Below are 19484 nucleotides of genomic sequence, written 5' to 3'. Positions count from 1 at the left end.
ATAGATAGATAGATAGATAGATAGATAGATAGATAGATAGATAGATATGTCTATACACACACACACACACACACACACACACACAGGAACACATCCCTCTTGACCACATCTGGCTAAGTTCCCACATTCACGAGAATGAAAGTAGCTTACTTTAAATTTTTGTTATGGCCTTTAAGGAGAAGTTTTAAGGGAGACAAATGTCAAGACTATGATTTACAAACAGGACCGGAAACAACAAAGCCCATTACCTTAACATCATTTCCCCCTAGTGCCACGGCCCCTCCCTCCACCTTGCCTGTTTGGTACAGCAAATTAATTAAATGGGATGCCATTCATTGATTAACCATTTGTTTTTATGGGGAGATGTTATGGCTGGTTTAGGAAGAAAATGTGAGCAAGACAGCAGAGGGGGAGGAGGAGGGAGGCTCTTGGTCCCACATCAGGATAAGTTGCTGTATTTCTTGAAGTGACTGTGGCTTCCCAGTGTCCCCACCCCCTTTCTGCCTGCTCTGCTCTCCTCAAGTGTCTACACCAAACACATTGAAAAGGAGAGCTTTGGATGCATTAATAAAGGATGCCCTTTATTAATGGGAAGATTTTCTTTTTTTTTTTTTTTGAGACACGGTTTCTCTCTGTAGCCTTGGCTATCCTGGACTCACTTTGTAGTCCAGGCTGGCCTCGAACTCACAGGGAGAAATAATTTTGAAGAAAGAAACTGCATCAATTCTAGGTCAGGGCTCTAGCAGAGAATCATCTTTGAGAATTGTTTCTGCTTTCTTTGCAATTCCTGAGGCTGAGTTGAGCTGTCTACAGCCACAGAGAAGTGAAATAGGTCGAGCCATGTGCAGGGAGGAGACAGGTGCCATGCTCACACCAGATACCACACTCACGTGAAGAGTGGCTTGCCCACCAAAGGCCCTCTCGCATGTAGGAAGCTTGCACAGCTATCAGGCCAACAACTTTTCCAGGACCCTATCCTTTGCTCTTGAAGCAGGCATGATGACCTAAAGCCTCTATACGACCCCAGGCATATGGCTTTCCTGAAGAGATGAACAGTGCACAGGATAGGGTCTTAGAGTAGGCAGCACAGCTCCCTTCCAGGAAGTGTGTACCACTCTCAGCAGGGCCAGAGTTCCTGCCTGTGCTTTAAAACAGAAGGCCAGTGAAGGTGAGGTGGCCAGTCCTGGAAGTGGGCAACAAACAGGGAAAGGGGGAGCTTAAAAATGATCAGTTATTCTGTCTTGCTAAATGAATGATTTTTTTTTAATATGTAAGAAGTGATTCTTTTCTTCCTCATTATATTATATATTCCATAAAATCCATGCCTGTGGGCCATGGGTCGAGTGAATCTGAGTGGAATATCCTTTCCTGGGGGTGTTAGACAACCAAACAGAAGTGTTGGATAGCAGCCGGTTTCCTTCCAAGGTACTTCCCTTCCCCCCAGAGGTGCAGATCAAAAATCCATTCCAGGCTACTGGGTTTCAACTGCTGTTCTACTGAAAATAAAGGAAAGGCCCCAAGAAGCAATCGGAAAATGTTGGATTACGTTCAGAATTCAGCGAGGCACCGAACGGATTACCAAGCCACTTTGTGCCCTGAACTGGTTTTTTGAACTTGGTTTGCACAGATGCACTTGAAGAAAGCTCTTTGTTCCACATAGCTTTTTAAAAAACAAGACACATACACATATTGAATCAACGACCTCCAGAAGGCTAGGGTCAGCTTGAACACACTCCTGGTCTTCCTTTGGATAGTAAAGTGACCATATTAGCTCTTTCTTTTAAAATGAATATCCTCTTCAACTTCTAACTCTTTAAGCAGTTGTTAAAATTCTATCATTGTGCTTCTATGTTCCTATCTGGGTATAAGACATATAAGCAAACTATTGATTTTCCCCACCATTTCAAACACCCCACTGCCAACGTTTGCTTGACAGCTTTTGACCACAGGCAGGAGCTAGGAGTGAATGGCCTTCTAAACTTGAATGCTCCCAATTGTTCAAAGGCCCATTTATGACTTGTGACTTAGTTCCTACTCCAACATTTGGCCTGGGTATTGTGCAGGCCACTGGAGAAGGTCACTGGGGCTAGAAGGTTCGAGTATGTACCTTCAAGGTTCTAATGACTTTATCTTCCTAAGGAGAAATTAAAGTATCTAAGGTTTATTGATCTGCCTATAGTGATTTAGTGAGTCGGCAGAGAATAGGAAATAAAACCAATTTCCTGGCATCATTTCCCAGCTTACTACTCCTTACCTTTCGATGCCTACACTGGAAGCCAAGAATCCATCTTAGGGAATTTGATCAGAAAACGTATGACGGGTGATTCTAAAACCACAGAAGCATTGAGAAAGTCATAAAGATATATAATATATGATAGCATTTACCAGCTATAAATAGGGGAGATGCTGGGAGAAAAATAGAGACCTTGTAAATCCATTGGGTCAGGAGAAATAGAAACTGCTTAATATTTCATTAAAAATGGATTTTCATAAATTGTACCTTGATATCTTTGGGCAAAAAGCAGTATATAAAGAATGAGGCATTGTTATTCATTACTCTTGGTTATTAATAATTTGAACTGTTATTGGACCAATGCTATCAACAAGGTATATCCTGCCTGTGAATGGAGCACTCACCATGTGCTCTGGGCACAATTTGAAGCGAATTAAATATCCACAGCAATCGCCCACAAAAGCACTTAGGTTATGAGGAAGGATGGGTCACTCAAGTGCCCTTTTACAAAGTGGGTGTTCTTAGAGGAGTTCAAACCGGGAAGACTCTTGTGGACAAAGGTTTAGAGTCTGCTAGCCAGAGAGGGCCTAGCCGGTCAACTCATGCAGAGCCCTCACTTAACAGTGGAGGACATTGTGGACCGGTGGGAGACAGAGATATCTGCCCACCTTACAAGCTAATTAGCAGCAGAGCCTGGCTCCAGGCTCCTGATTAAGTGATGGGGTTTGTTTTGTTCTCTCTGCCACACTCAGAGGGGGAGGTGTGCAGACATTTCCAGAAAGATGATGCTTCTTCTGCAGAGAGGCTGGACACAGGGCAGACTGAGGTACAAGGTCAAAGGCCAAAAAGAAGCCAGTAAGGAACTAAACTTAGAAATGTGAAGAATGATTTGAACCCAAGTTTAAAAGGGACATCGTTTGCTGCCAGAGACTGGAGAAGAATGAGCAGAATAGCAGAACAAAACAGCGGAATAGAATTACATGTGAGACAAGCACTTGTCTTCCATCCTGACGGAAGCTACGGTCACATGCGCTCATGAGAAGACCAGCCTCTCTCTGGCTGGTGCATATCTGAATGTGTGCACCCGAGAGCCCACATGTAGCACATTTATACCTACACTGCCCACCCCTGAGGCCACCCCAGCTATGCAGTTATTTTCCTAGGAAGGGAGAGTCAAGAGTCAGGCTCAATGGTATGTGCCTGTAATCCCAGAACCCAAGAAGCTAAGACGGGAGGATCTCAAGTTCAAACTCGGACTACATCATAAATTCTGGGCCAACTTGTGCTACAAAGTAAGACCCTGTACCAGAAAAGGAAGAGGGAGGAGGAGAAGGAGGAGGAAAGAAAAGATTTCCTGGAATTATCTGCCAAGGCTGAGAAATGAAAGAGGTCAGATAAGATAAAACTGGCTATTAAAAACACATAAAACATGCTGTGTTTCTAAATGGTGCCAGCGTGGTGTGCCTGTGGTGGATTAGCAGCTGTGTGCAAGTTCAAATCCTTTCAGCGCTCCCATTATGCATTTATGTGCCAACTGAAGCGGCCTCCGATAGGAACTGCTTAGTACCTCCTGAAGAAGGCCACACACAGTCCCCATCACCATCCACAGGAAGCATCCAGAGGTGGCGGCCCCCACTGCTCACAGCACCCGTCCGAAATCAGCAAAGTGTCTCATTTGCTGCTTCCTTGCCAAAACAAAACAAAACAAAACAAAACAAAACAAAAAGTCTCTGTTGCATGCTAAACTCTAGAAAAACTGATTCATCTCCTTTGCTTGGTGGCAGTTTCTCCGGCACTTTCTTCAGTGCCGTGGAATCGTCAGCGTGAAGGAAGCAAGAAATGGGAATGGCAAAGCCAGGTCTTTCCTGGACCCCATTCTCCACTCAAAGATCAGGATGTGAAAGGGTCAGGTGGCTTTCCTCACAGGCCTTCTGCTAGCACTGGTTTTGGTACATCGCCCTCCAGGTCCTTCCTCTTCTTTGGCTAACCTGGTCTCCTCATACCCTGTTGTCAGAAAAGCTGCAGAAGGAACACCAATTGCCTTAGGATCTAGCATGGGCAAGCTACCTAGGGAGAAGAAGGAGCAGCGAGCAGGGTGGTTGAGTAGGATTCTCTCAGATTTGGTGGTTTTCTTCCTGTGGTTTAAGCACAGGGAAAAACTGATGATATCCCTCCTCTCCCCCATCTCTCTCTCTCTCTCTCTCTCTCTCTCTCTCTCTCTCTTTCTCTCTCTCTCTCTCTCTGTGTGTGTGTGTGTGTGTGTGTATGCAGCAAGCTGCTTACCTACTTCATTTGGTTACAGAAGGTGTGAAGTTTCCTACCCTTTACTCCTTTCGTCTGTGGGGTATTCTTAAATGCCTCTATCTTACGGCCTTAGCAAAAAGAAAATATGGACAGTTCAGGGTTGCCAAATGATAGGGCTCACAGTTTACAGAGAACAAAAGACTGCAATGTTGACTGCCCATAAGCTTGTGCCACATTCTGCTCTTCCCAGAACCATTCTGTAGTGGGAATGTAAACTCACCGTGGGAGCATATCACTAGTCTGTGACTTTACTTCTCTTCAAGCCATGACAGGTTACCTAATCACCAGTACTCCTAGCCACCAGCTAGAATGCCGAGATAAGAGTTACCCAAGGAAACCACAGACTTGAATGTCATGTATCCACACAGGGCATCTTTGGGCCTCAGTTTCCTTATCAGTAAAGGATTGAGTGTGGAACTCAATCATTGTGCTGACAGCATCTGGCTTCATAGGTGTTCACATATATTAGTGTTTAATCTCCTTGTTCCCAGACTGTGTCTGTGGCCTAAACACAGCAAGGGAAAATCCTGGTCCGGGAAGAGTGGCATAGGGAGCTATACAAGGTCCTGTTAGCTATACGACAGACATGATTTAGACATGACAGTTGGTTGCTTGGTTTCTCCATCCGCCCTTATCCAGGGAAACTAAGAGAAACTCACATATTCTTGCTCTAGTTACTTATTTTTAATGGAGAACATACAAATACATGAGGTCCATATGGCAGTTATTGATTTGGGCCATCTGGTGAGCCAGGGCTTGTGCCTACCATGTTAGGTCAGAAGCTAGTCCAAAAAGCCTTTCCTCCCATAAGAGAGGCCCCGGTCAGCTGGGGCCAGGGATGGATTTCATTACAGACTGGGGCCTACACTGAGAGGAAGCTGGGGCACAGCTCCTAAGAGGCTGTCTACAACCCCGACCCTACAACAAAGAGCAGAGGGAACCAAGGAAAGTGTTGACTGACAGAAGGTCTGGGGTAGAAGGCAGATCTCACCCGCCCGCTCAGAATGGGGACGTGTCCAAGGAACTCGCAAAAACATCCAAGTGCTATGCAGTTAGAAAAGTCCCTATACGCAGCCCCCGTGTGCCGGCAGCGTGAGGAAGAGGGACGGTCAAGTTCAAGCTAGTGCGTGAGGTCTGCAGCCCCAGCAGACGACACGCCCACCTCCTTCATGACGAATGTGCCCTCTTCTCTCTTCATGAGCTTCTGAAGTGTTTTCTTTTCTTTTTTTTTTTTTTTCAAATCTCCTTCCTCCGGTTGCTCTCAGCCCAGAAGCAAAATATGCCTTCCTTCCAAAACTTTTTGCAAACTTCACTTTTTGTTTTCGAGTCAGAGCGGGATGAGATGAGGAAAAATAATTTTTTTTTTCACAGTGATTCTAAAAAGCCCAACCCAGCAAAGCCACGGGTGGTGTTTGGGCATGTGGAGCTCTCCCGGCCCTCTCAATGACTGCGCAAGCGCTGGCGTTGTAAGCACTGCAGTGACGGCACTTTCCGTCTTCCGTTGCAGATCTTTCAAGCTAACAGCGATGCGGCGGAGGTGGTTCTAAACAAGCTCCACGCGCCTCTGCTCACGAGGTTCGTCAGGATCCGCCCGCAGACGTGGCACCTGGGCATTGCCCTGCGACTGGAGCTCTTCGGCTGCCGGGTCACAGGTGAGGGGGGGAGGGGTCACCGCCGAGACGGGGGAAGCAATTGTATCCTAGGTTTCTACATCTATGAGATTGTGCCACGTGACCATCCTAAAAGCAATGGCGCAAAGGCTCAAGCCCTACAAGATTTAATCTTTTCACTTATTCGCCCATTCATTCACTCAGTGTTTTATTATTATTATTAAGCTTATGCTTATTTCTACTAGTTAAAAATGTACTGAGTGCTCATTTGATACCAGGTTCCATTTTCACCATAAGGCTGTCGTCTTTTATTATTCCTTATTAGAACTCAACAGCCTCGGTGTTGTTATCTTCCTCACTTTACACAATAGGAGACCAAGAGTTAAGGAACTAAATCCGCAGTAAGTGATGGCACCAGGGTAACCTAGGTAACATGAGTCTCAAACAGTGCTTTCTACTGCCTCCTGAAGAGATCACGATCTAGACTCGGCAACATAGACACGATGGGAATGCAGCCGACCCCGTCCTTGAGAGGGTCAGGGAGGATTGGTGTCGTGGATGGTTGCGCCGACACCCATTCTCAGAAGCCCTGGTCAGAGGCGTAAACACTGATAGCTGACGGCCACTGTGCACTTAGGCACCCGGGCGCTATCCCTAGGCCTGTGCTGAAGTGTTGACAGAGTCCTTATTACAGGTAGACGCTGCCGGGAGCGCCCCCTTTAGACTCGGGCAGCTTGATGCGTGGAGCCGTTAAATCACTTGACCAAAGTTACCTAGCTAAGTCAGCAGCAGACAGAACCTAAAACCAGGCATTCGGAACCCAAGTTCAGGCTCTGAGTGTCACAGCGCTATACAGCCTCAAGCTGCAGAATAAAATAAATAAGCACGTGACCTGAAGGGTCTGCTTAACGGGCAGTCTCCAATTTAGCAGGCCTCGGCCGTGAGTGACTTCTGGTATTTTTCCTTGCCTCTCCTAGATGCACCCTGCTCCAACATGCTGGGCATGCTCTCAGGCCTCATTGCTGATCCCCAGATCTCGGCCTCCTCCACCCGAGAGTACCTCTGGAGCCCCAGTACCGCCCGCCTGGTTAGCAGCCGCTCTGGCTGGTTCCCTCGGAACCCTCAAGCCCAGCCAGGTGAAGAATGGCTTCAGGTGGACCTGGGGACACCCAAGACTGTGAAAGGTGTCATCATACAAGGGGCCCGAGGAGGAGACAGCATCACCGCCATGGAAGCCAGGGCATTTGTACGCAAGTTCAAAGTCTCCTACAGCCTGAATGGCAAGGAATGGGAATATATCCAGGACCCCAGGACTCAGCAGCCGAAGGTAGGCCATTCACAGAGAACTCTAATGTCATTCTAACCAGGGAGGTTAAAAGGGGGTACAAGGGAATTGGGGTGCTGATTGCCCATCTAGCAGCCATCATTCAACCTCATTAGCACAATAAAATGTGAGACTGGGTTGCACTGGGCCTTGTCCTAAGTTAGATTCTTTCTTAATACCCATCCTCTTTCTACAAAGTCTATAATTTGGTCACTCACATTTTAGAGTTGCTAGAACCGAGGCTTGTGTTATATCCACCGGTCACACTGTTGGTGCTTGTACCATGATTGGGAAACCAAAAGTCAGACTTCAAAAGTCTGTCTAACCAGTGCTCGACCCTGCCTGCTCATGAAGTTTAGTGCCCTTCACAGCCTCTTCTGGATAAAGTTTCCTTGAAACGGGCCAGACATCCCAAGGGGATGTGGTTCTTGGAGGCCAAACTATAGAAACAGGGCGTTACTTCCAAAAACAACTGTTTTTCTGAACGTTACGCTCCTTCATGTTTTCTTAGCCTTGATTGCTCAGATTTTTCCTGCCTCTCACACTGAGTTTGAAAGGAAGAAAGAGAATTTTTCTCTGGGCCAGAAGTTCAAGCCAGAGCAGCCCACTCCCTGCCATGAGAGAGAGGAAGGCTGACCTTCATGATAACATGCCAGGAGGCCCAGAAAGGAGAGGACTTTGTGCCTCTTCCCTCTCCAGACTCCTCTCCTGGTAGACCAGGCTGTCTGGTCCTCATTTCTAAGTTACCCTTGACTGCAGAAGTGCAGGATCCTTGCAAGGAAAGGAGAGCTCCCTATGATAAGCATGGCCTTTCTTTCTGAACCCATAGGCCAGGGCTAAACTGGAGGTTTTACAGTGAACTTCTGGATCACAACTCCAGGGTCTTAGAAAGACACAGGGCTTGGAAACCAGAACCTTCTATGAACAGAGAAGAAACTGGACCACAGGTTTCCCAGCGACAGCTGACCATGGCTCTTCTTGGAAAAAGAAGTGATCTTGGCCAGTTTCAGAGCATGCCGTGACCAAGGCAGTAGTCTTACTTTTAATACTGTGGACCCTGAGCTCCTGTAGGTGTCTGACCCCCACGCATTCCTGAACACAACCATCTCAACCCCTGTCCTATCCCCTATGTGAGGGACCCCAGGGTGGCATCCGCTCACAGCTCCAACTTTTGTCAGTGACTTTATGCATTGGTAACCCAGGAGAGGACTCTTGATAGAATCACTTCTGATAAAGAAAGGACTAAAAGACAATCTCAGGCCATCAATTGGTAAGCAAGAGGATGCTGTTACTATCCAAAGGAAGGAGTAGTCATTTTTCTTTCAGACTGTCAGTAAACTGGGAACAGTTGGCCATTGGGATCCTCTTGTCCCCATGCTTCTAGGATTAAATAGCCTGTAGGTTATTCATTCCTGTAGGCAGGCATATCACCAGCTGGACTGTATTCCGATCCTATTCGGGTACCTTATGCATGCAGACTTCCAAGCATTAGAAAAAAAAAAAAGGAGAAGAAAGCAAGGCAAGGAATCTGGAACGGTAGATACCGCCAACCCTGCCTTCCTTCCACCCTTCCCGGCCAAGGTCAGCTTAAATCACATTTGGAGCTCAGACCTCCCCTGACACTGGCCACTCTAACACTCCCTGATTTCCCTATTTCAAAGTCGCCCGTGGACTCTCCAAATGAGCAAAGACCTTGGTTTAAAACTAAGCTCATGGTAATGCCCCACGAATCAACCATGAAGCCGTCTTCTGTCTGGGTTAGGTGCAGTTGGGAGAGGTAAGTGGGGAGGGGTCCACACAAGGGCTGAAGATCCTGCCTCCCTACAGCTGTTTGAAGGGAACATGCACTATGACGCCCCCGACATCCGAAGGTTCGAGCCAGTCCCCGCGCAGTACATGAGGGTGTACCCGGAGAGGTGGTCACCAGCAGGCATTGGGATGAGGCTGGAAGTCCTGGGCTGTGACTGGACAGGTAAGGGGGATTTCCTCTGTGTGTCTTGCTCATTTGATCTTGTGATCTTGGTGTCCTGGGAGGAGGACCCGGGCAGTCAGCCCTCATGAAGCTAGACCTCACTGTGCCCCTGCTGCCTGGTCTCCGTTGTATTCTTGGGCCACCTCTGAACTTGGAGAGATCTCTCAAGGGAGGCATTTTGTCCTTTGTCAGGGATCACTTCAGTTCTTCAACATGAGTCTCTCAAAAACAAATCATAACCACCCACCACCCACCCAAATTCAATTAGACCCCAGCTCTTCAGGCCAGGGGGGCTTTGGCTGTTGATTTAGGAAAGAAAAACCCTGTCATGATAATAAAAGTAATCGGTTTATGTCTGAATCTGGCCTCCAGATGTCAGAAGCTCAGGGACGGCGTTTTCGTGTCAAAGCCACAGCTGTGAAAGGCCTGTATTTGCTCAGGAGGGATACTGGCGCAGGGGGCGGGGGAGTTTCGGGGGAGCATCTTCCCAGAATGCTCCTTCCTGCCCTACCAGGTGCCACAGGCCTAGGGCATGTGCCTCCATGAATTCTCCCTGTGAGAGTGAGGCCCCAGTCCTCCCCCTCCCCCTCGCTGGCTGCTGAGGGAGGAAGACTGTACCCTTCTGAGTCAGGCCCACCTTGCCTCTGGCCACTGGCCCTGCTTCTTCCGCAGAGCTGGTGAAGCCTGTCAAAATGAGCTTTTGGAAGTCACTTGCAGCTCGGGGCGGGGGGGGGGATGCCCACCCAGTGCCAGCAGGAGCCGGCAACAGCCTGAGCTCTCTTGCTCCTCCCCACCAGGGCCCCAGGTATCCCCATTTTCCTGTCTGCTGTGCCTGTCACTGGTTCAGGAAGCAGGATGGCATGAAGGATTAATAAGGGCATGTCAGGAAGAACATGGCTCCCAGGGAGAAAAGTGCCGCCTGTGTGAGAGCTACAAGGGCACAGAGGCATCCTGTGTAGCTGTGGAGGCCAGGAATGGGGCCCTCTAGGCCTGGAACTGATGACAGTCTCGTGGAACCCATGCTAGTAGGAAGACTCACAGCCCCACTCCCCTCATACACACTTATAGGGCTAAGGCCAAAGGCCAAGTTCCCCAAAGCCTAGTTGTGCATCACCTGTGCCTCACAGGTACTAAAACCCCACCTCAGACATACGGTAGTTTCATTTACCCACCTAAGACCCTGGACTTAGAGCTGTAGAGGATCCAGAAACTTCTAGGCTAGCGGATTCCGCACACATTTGACCATGTGCCTCAGGTTAAACGGAATCTCTATTGCAGCCCCTTTCGTTGACAAGCAAGCACTGTATTCGTGTAAGGAAACTCAAGTCGTTCCCTGGCCATCATTAGGTGCAGAACCTGGACAAATGATTTCATCCTTACCTGGAGAGTGGGGATGGCATTGGTCTATCTCAAAGCCCTGCAGCGGTTGTGAGGATGACGTGGAGCAATGGTGGGAATATTTAGATTGCTGCCCAACACTGACAAAGCCTACTGCCCTTTCACAGATGGGGAAACTGAGTCTCAGGAAGATCATCCAGCTGGCTGAGGGCCAAGTCACACTTGCCTCTGGTCCTTTTCCTTCTGTGCCATGCCTCTCCCAGGCGGGCCTTGCTTTATGGCCAGCTGGACAATGGCGAAGGTCCTCTCCAGCCCCAACCTGCCCCAAATTGCCCTGGTGACAGCAACAGGTTTCCCATTTCAAAGCCCAGCCCCTCTCTTGGAAGATCAGAGTTGAGGCCCGTTACCCTCTGCCCAGCCTCCCGTGCCTTTGAAGTCTCCGACATCTGGTTTTAATTTTGGAGGCACGCTGCTGTTTGGTGAGCAGTTACCCCGGAGCATCCAGGACAAACAGTGGGCACAGAGGCGGTCTCCTGTTTCTGCACTTTCACTCACACACCCGGCCCTCTTGTCACCTCATCGCCCCACAAGGCCCCTGGGTTTCACTTTATCTCCTTCCCCCCCCCTAAACTGACCAGCTTTGCCTTAAACTTCCAGTTCTTAGCTCATATTCTTCTTGTATTTAAATTTTTCATCTCTGTCTGCAACTCGTCCATGGGTCATTTCTTCCCCACCCCTCTTCCCCCCCCCAAAAAAAAAAAAAAAACGATAACAGGAAAACTAAAGGGCTGGGCTGAACCGGTTTGGCTAAATGATTTGACAGGCCCGCTTCACCTGTTAGCCAAGTTGTTTAGGTCTCAAATGATTACTTCTTGCCTTGCCGCCCACAGTTTGCTTTACAATTGAGTTTTCGACTCCGTGACACGGTGACAAATTTGAACTCACAAATTAGGACGCTTCGAGGTTATTTGTTATTTACTTTGAGCAAAAGGCAGACGCGGCAATGGGGAACGCAAAAGGTTATGTGCGTAGTATTTAATAGCAGAAAGGTGGGAAGCCAACCGTAAAAAGGCTTTTCAGCATATTTACCCATTTCCTCCGCTCCTGGCTTTATTAAACGGTATCCCGAAGGGTGCTCCACAAAGGCGCCCAATCGCACGCAAGAGTGCAAAGCAGCAGGGCAAAGACGGGAGAGGCGAGGCCCTCACTTCTCCAGGGTGTCTTCTTGGAGGGCAGCTCTAGGGTATTCAACTCCGCAACACAGAGCTTCCCAGAACCTTTCCCACCCCACCCAGGGCCTGACTCACAGCCTCATTCATTCCCCAAATAGTTGATGAATGAGTGACTGGGTGAGGAAATAAACAAGTGAGTGAATGGCCATGTGAATCACCTCCCTGGCCCAGGTGAAAACCAACCGCCTACAGCGTGGTTTGACCTAGTCAGGTTTGCTGTGTGCTGCTTACTATAACAGTTCTTATAAGCTGCCAACGTTGGTGAGCCTGGAGATTTCACCAAGGGATGGTAGGGTAGGCTTCCCACCTGTGAGGAGGGGTTTTTAGAAGAACTAGCTGGGCTGGGCTTACCTGCTGTCTGGGCCTCTGTTGAATCAAGTCACGGTGCCTCAGGGCCTCCTTTGTCCATGGCCACTGTCTCCACCATGCCTGACTCTTCCAGCCCTAGACAGCTTTTCTGCAGAATGGTGGCTGTGTCCAGTGGGCATAGTAATTTGCCATACTGTGGCCAGATAGTGCGGCCCAAAGTACTTCCACCTAGCCTAAGTCTCTTTCAATCCACATCTCCATCTGTCGTGTCCTCAAAACACCAACACAGCCTGGATTCAGGCTTCCCAAGCTGCCGTTCCGCTTACAACTTTGGGGACAAGTGCTTCTGATTATTTTATCGTAGGTGGGCCCCGCAGGCCAGATTGTTTTATAGAGTTAACTTTGATTCCAAATAAATCCTGTCTGGCATAGTGAAAGGGTGTACCTTGAGAAAGCGGGATGAAGCAGAGAGGCCCACCAGCAGCCACAAAGTGGCAGAGCCCTGGGGCCCATTTCCCACGAAACAGAAGCACACTTCACCATGCATGGAGATTGTTCTATCGGTTTTGGTGGGCAGCATTCTCTTTGATTGTGTCCTAGCATGCTGCCCTCTTCACAGAAGACCCAAATGGAGTTCAGCTCCACTTTGGTGACAACATCACCCACCCACCCTGAGGGTTGCCAGTTTTGTACTGCCCTTAGAACCTGCAGTGTGGGTTTCCTGTCCACGCCTCTTGCAGCTTCTTCTGTTGGTTCTAGATTGTCATTCAACTGAAGCTATCCTCCTTGCTCTGCCGACAGCTCACATGGCTGAATTTAGGGTTCTGTGTGCACCTCTGCATCTTCCCTTTCCTCCTCACGAGCCCACACCTAGAAAGAAGACTTCAATTTCTGGTGCCTTCCCCTTCCGGGTTATAGCGCAGCCTGCTGCAGCAGCTTTCTTTTCTCCCTTCACCTTCACACAGACTCAAAGCCCACAGCGGAGACTCTGGGACCCACAGTAAAGAGTGAAGAGACTACCACCCCATACCCCATGGACGAGGATGCCACGGAGTGCGGGGAGAACTGCAGCTTTGAGGATGGTAAGGATTGGGGTGGTCTTTAATGGCATCTGAGGTGTCATGGGTATGGGCCAGGCAGGTGACCCATGATCAGGCAAGAACTTGGGGCCCCTGAGGTTAGAGGTCCGAATGAGCATTCAGCGAAGCACAAATACTCAGAGGCCTGAGGCAGTGGCTACTAGAAACACTGAGATATTGTAACAATGAGGACAGCCCTATAGTTACAAATCTACTGTTAAGGAAAGGGACTGAGCCCTCACAGCCTTCATTTAGTTAAAGGAAAACTGTCCCCAGCCTTAGAATTAATACCAATGTCAGCTTTTCCTGTTAGAATGTGCCTCTGTGGTACAGTCTTACGAAGAATGGTGTCTTTTTTTTTTTTTTCTGGGGGTGGGAGGGGCGCATTGTCTCTGATTTAGCCGGGATCAGTTGCGCTTCCCTGAGTCTTGCTATAACCTCAATTTACGAAAATGTGTCAGGGATGATTCTACCAGACACGTGTCACATCTGCAGTGATCAAACAGGCTAGGGGAAAAGGAGGAATGTGAGGCTCTTCAGCCAGTCCTTCAAAACCCCAAGGGATCCCAGTGTCCAGACCATCTCTTCATATGGGAAACCTGTATCCCCCCCCCCATTTTATCTCCTAAACATATCCAAGTTAGATAAAGTCAATCATTGGAATGTCCCAAGACTAAGTCTTATTTTTAATCCTCCTGTTCAGGTCACCATGTATTAGGACATTCCTAAGAAGCCACAACTTTTATAACACCTGGCATTTTTGGCTGGACTTTTAAGTCTGAAAGCCTCAATTTACAGTAAATTACCGATCGTTATTAAGTGTTCATTAAACAAAATGAGAAAAGATTGGCAGAGAGACTTGAGAAGGAACCTAAAGATGTAGATAGCTGCGGAAACTATGGAATCTGCTCACAGCCAGGGGGCAACATGAGAAACTGCCTGGATGGTGTGGATGGCTCCAAAAAAATAGCCATTAAGAAGGATGGGATGAAAGCCAAAAATTAATGCTGAGGCCATGGGACTGAAAAACGATAATTTAGTGCATATGCTTTGGGGAGTATGTTTTGGTATATTGTGCGAGTAAGGGACACTGCTGGTCAGAGTTAGTTGAATACAAAACCTTGACATTTTAATGAACTTGTTTTTGTTTCATAATGAGAAGTAGAGAATCTTCCAAGACATGCCTGAGACAGAGAGCTGAAAATGAAACACACGGAGTTAATGCATGGCGTTAGATTCACAAAGTTAGCGTGTCAGGAGGCATGGGAATGGAGACTCTATCTAAATGGCAATCCACAGGAAAATTTACGGGTTCTGCTGCAGCGTTTCAGAAGTTTATTTTTAATATAATTTTACCGTTTCCAGTGGTTTGTTTGATTTGAGGTTTCTTTGATGGTCCCTCCCTTCTTTTTAGTATAAGATCTTTTTGTGGAGTTTGGTTCCCGAGATATAGTATGCGTATAAACATTACAGGGGAATTATGGTATATTGAATTACTTTGTATTTCTGAATGGAAAAATAGACATGCAGAAATTGTGGAGGGAAGGGGATGGTGAGGGCTAAAGACTGACTTTCCCAAGCTTGGTGCTTCTATGCTGGGTTCCATGTGCTTCCTTTCCACGCCAGCTGACTTTGGCTAAGGGTGGGCAAACATTGAATGTTCCCTCTTGGGAAGCGGCACGTAGGGTCTGCCGGCAACTTCGTCCCGCTGCTGAGGTCAGCAGTGTCCTCTCAAGTCAAGCTTCCCCCACCCCGGGGGGTGGACAATTTGTTTCTACGCGGCTGCTGTTGCCTTTAGACACCTCAGCCAGAATTCTGAGCCTTCCCCGTGGACATTTCTCTCTGGGAACTTATGAAGGGAAGTGAGAAGGCCAAAGACCCCACTTCCTCCCAGCTACCAACATTGCTGAGCCTTTTCCTCTGTGTCTGGCAAGTGTCCAAGTCTGGCTTCCCATTTTTTTCTCCCCCCTCCACCTCTGTAACACCCCCTCATAATTCCAAGATTAGCACTCATACTGGGTTTTTAGATGTGGGCGGAACCTCAGAGAAAACTTTAAAGTAGACAGGGCGAGCCACTATGTGGTTACTCTTTAGAGATTTGTGGAAAACCTGGCTCTTCACCTCCCCTGGGATCCCAACCCAACCTTCAGGAGCGCTGCAGAATGTACTCCACAGTAACCGGATTTACAGGCCTGAGCCACCAGGCCTAGCTTGTAAAAATATTCCCCATCTTACTCAGCACTGAGCTAGACAACTCCAAGGTTGACCCCTTCGTTTTTTTGTTGTTGTTGTTGTTTTGTTTTGTTTTTTACTCTTAACATGTCAGATTGCCCCACTGGGCAACGCCAGACTTTACCAGCCTTCTGAAATAAGACGTGTCTCAAAGAGGTAAAGGATAGCAAACAAGCCAGCCTTGTTTCTGAGGTCACTTTCCTAGCTTCAGCCAGAAGTTCCCTGGCATTCAGGTCTCTCTCTGGGTGCTAATGGGCTGCCCGATCACTTGTGAGAGTCAGGCTGGCAGGAGATGAGATGATCCTTTCAGGGAGCCAGCCTTCCACAGAGGCACTGGGGAGACATTCTTCTCTGACATTTAGGGAACAGCAATTTTCACATTTGTCTGCTTTCCTGAGGTAGAAAGAGGAGGCTGATTAGAGCCTTAAGCCATTTGGTGGCCTCATTTGTAATGGCTTACTAGGCAAACCACTGGCAGACTTGGCTCTCGTGCCTGGGAAGGATGAGACCAGAGCCTGACCCGAAAGTCAGCCATCACCAAGACAAGGGAAGTGAATGAGCAAAGGGAACCCCATTCCTCCCCCCCATTTCCCCCCCCACCCCGCTTCATACTTAGGCCTTGCTGGCCATTGAAATAGCACCACTGCTCTCTGGGCCTGCTTAGTTTGCCTGCCTTTTGGTTACTTTTCTTTTCCTTTTAGACAAGGACTTGCAACTCCCTGAGGGATTCAACTGCAACTTCGACTTCCCCGAAGAGCCCTGCAGTTGGATGTATGACCGTGCCAAGTGGTTCAGAAGCACCTGGGTCAGCAGTGCCAGCCCCAATGACCGAACGTTTCCAGGTAAGGCAACTGAGGCAGCCTACAAAAGACGGAAGGCCAGCCTGCACATACATGTCTTTGTCCCGACTCCCTTACAAGCTTTAAGGCTTCCCACCACAGTTCTCTACTCGGTACCCACAAACCACCACAGACATCAGCACCCGCACCGGCTGGTTGGTGGTTCTTAGCCCGCTCAGAATTTCAGCACAGCTTGAAGTTGTGAGGGAGAAAGAGAAACCATGATAAAAGAGAGAGAGAGAAGAAGCCATTGGGAGGTCCTTAGGAGATGGGAGGAGTCCATTTGTGTCCTCTTGTTCCCCTAGCCAGCACTGGCTACCACTGGCACATAGCCTCTTGTCAACAACAAGGTAGGCATTGTTTCCAAAGTTGTTCACTGGGTAACCGCCGGCCATGATTCTGACTCATAGTTCTGTGGGTACCACCGCTCCTGGAGCCAATCAAGGCAAAGGACTGAAACACTGCCATGCGCAGGGCGGGACACTGCAGACTCATGCCCACGGGTGTGTCTTAGCGAAGAGCCAGACACTTGGCTGTTGTCAGGCCTTGGCATATCTTTATGCCATCTTTTGGCTCCAAAAAGCCAGATGTCAGAAGCCAGTCCTGACACTGTAGGTAGACAGTGATTTTAGTCCCTGTGAACAAAGAGAAACAAAAGCCAACTGCTGGCTCCTCTGTCGCTTGCTTTAACAGTTGTCTTCTGGAAATATTTAACAATTGGCTTTCCAGGGGTTGAAGCAAAGTCCCAGACTTGCCTGATAAGATGTGTTGTGTTCAATGGTTAAAAAAAAAAAAAAAAAAAAAAAACCTCAGCTTGGTGGACCACAGAAACAGGAGATGGAGCTTGGACATGCAGGAGGAGGGCTTGGGGAGTGGTTTTCCCTTGTGCAGATATGAGAAACAAACCACCTCTGGAGCAGAATATACTGAAATAATTAGGAAATGTTGAGTTGGGGGTATTTATTCTTCTCCTTTTTAATATAAGTTAATATAGCTTTATGTAATTTAATTTTTAAATAATGATTACATTTAACTGGCTGGTAAAGTTCCAGAAAACTTAAACAAGTAGCCCTTACAAGCCAGAGCACATTGGTCCAAAACACTCACATTAGCTTTCACTTTTCATATACCTCCTGCCTGGACCTCAGAAGCTCATAAAGAAGACGTTGAGAGAAAAGGGGGTTAATCTGGAAATGTAGCAGGCTGAACATTGATGGGGTGCATCAGGGAAAAAGCTAGAAAATGGGAAGGGGAGGGTCCTTCCCTCTTACTGGCTTCTTCAGAGCTGCCCTCACCCCAAGTGCTGATGGTGCCTCAGGTCCCCAGGAGTTTGGGGGTGGGGAGGTCGGCTGGGAGGATAAGCTCTAGAGGACCACTTGGAGCCATTCTCCAGCCATAGTCCACACTTGCTTTCCCAGAGGGTCACAGCATCTGCTCTGAAGAAAAACATTTTCATATTTCAAGTGTTTATCTCTTCAGCGTTTGAGTGCTGGCTCAGAGAGATGCGTATCTGAAGATCACCACAGCCCCAGGCACAGGAGAGAGCACTTACCCCAGTCCCAGCTCTAATCCCCCTCCCCCTCTCACTCTCTGCAATAATGCTTAATTAATATAATGAGCCTCCTGCACGTTGGGAAAAAAAAATACTTATTTTTATAACCCAGCCTGGATTTTTCATTTCATTTCCTCTCCTTTGAGACTGGGTCCAATTAATTGGTGGTCTTTCCCAGCCCCCATCTTTATCTGAATGTGAGAAAGGTGAATGTGTGTATATGTTTACATTTCGTCTGAATGAGAGCCAGAGAAGGGGGCCTGTAAGGCGCAGCTTGGCTGGGGCCCTTCAAATGAAGGGTCGCACAGATGGACTCTCCGTAGGGTGGGAGGATTTGTCCTCTCTCACCTAGGGTCCACTTTTGGCCCTTTCTAATCTTCTGGTCTCCCCTACCTATGCTTCTGATGTTTCCTCTGAGGGTGTCTGAGGCTAGCCCTACTTCACAAGACTCACAAGGCCACCCAGTGAGCAAGCGGTGGTGCTGGGAGAGCTTCTGTCATGCCCCCTCTGCCATAGCCTGTGGTCCTGCACCTCTGTCCACTCTGTCCAGACCCCACCCTCACCTGAATGCCTTGTCCCTTGACCCATGCTACTGGTTGGAAATGGTGCACTTGGTCTTCGTTTCAGCTGATTCATTACACTTTGCAGTTTGGGGCAGGGTAGGGGGTATTCAGAGCAGGCTAGGGAAGTGGGCAGAATTCCAACTTTTGGCTGAATAGATGGGGACAGAAAGGAGATTAGGGCCATGAGGAACTGCTAGGCTTAAAAGTTGTTCCTGACTTAAGACACTGAGAAGGAATTTTCCAGAGGAATCACTGAATTTTGGGGAAGCGACACTTTTAACCGGACTCCAGGAAACAAAATCATAATACTGTCCTCAGAGCCTTTATCCTCAGATGACTAAAAAACAACCCCATCTCCTCTATTTCCCACTGTCCTGCTTACAAAATTCTAATTCACACTGCAAGCAGAATATAGATGCTCTTTTAGGGTGGTCCCTTCTTCTTTTAAAAAAAAAAAATGGGGCCTGGAGGGTAGCAGTTGGGAGAAAGGAAACAGCTGTGCTGGGCTCAGGGCAGGGAGAATGCTAATGGGTGCAGAATGGCTGGCGCCTGGCCTCAAACCTGAAAGCCACTGTGTCACCCTACTTTGCGCTTCCACAAAGAGACCAGACCCATTGTTCTCTAGAAGCGCACAACATGTCTCATCCCCTTAGTAAGTATGCAAACAGAAGTCATTACATTTTGGAAAGGAGATATCTCAGCCAACACTGAGGAGGTGAGGACGAAGGGAAAAGGGGGGCGGGGTGGGGTGAGATGGCCATATTGAAACACAACACAGACAGTTGGTCACAAGTGTCCATGGAAACTACTTACATTGCTTAGATATTTTCTGATTGAGTTGTTTTCTCATGTTTTCTTTCCTTTCTCTGTTCCCTTTTAAGTCAGCAATTAGTTCTG

The 19484-nt window shown here is 48.1% G+C and overlaps 1 protein-coding gene across 5 annotated transcripts in view; it reads left to right on the top strand.

Annotated features, from left to right (window-relative positions):
* Positions 1 to 19484, top strand: part of Nrp2 (neuropilin 2) — a 114940-nt gene that overhangs the window by 52789 nt on the left and 42667 nt on the right. For all 5 annotated transcript variants that reach the window (XM_055616970.1, XM_055616968.1, XM_055616967.1 and 2 more), the window contains exons 8-12: positions 6045 to 6189; positions 7125 to 7474; positions 9299 to 9443; positions 13288 to 13404; positions 16335 to 16475. In XM_055616970.1, the coding sequence (XP_055472945.1) occupies positions 6045 to 6189; positions 7125 to 7474; positions 9299 to 9443; positions 13288 to 13404; positions 16335 to 16475 (898 nt within the window). The remainder of the gene's footprint in view (positions 1 to 6044; positions 6190 to 7124; positions 7475 to 9298; positions 9444 to 13287; positions 13405 to 16334; positions 16476 to 19484) is intronic.

The sequence above is a fragment of the Psammomys obesus genome, unplaced genomic scaffold (genome assembly GCF_907164565.1).
Source record: "Psammomys obesus unplaced genomic scaffold, mPsaObe1.curated_primary_1811, whole genome shotgun sequence".
Classification (NCBI taxonomy): domain Eukaryota; kingdom Metazoa; phylum Chordata; class Mammalia; order Rodentia; family Muridae; genus Psammomys; species Psammomys obesus.
The sequence above is the reverse complement of the archived record's forward strand: the minus strand, read 5'-3'. Positions and strand labels throughout refer to the sequence as shown.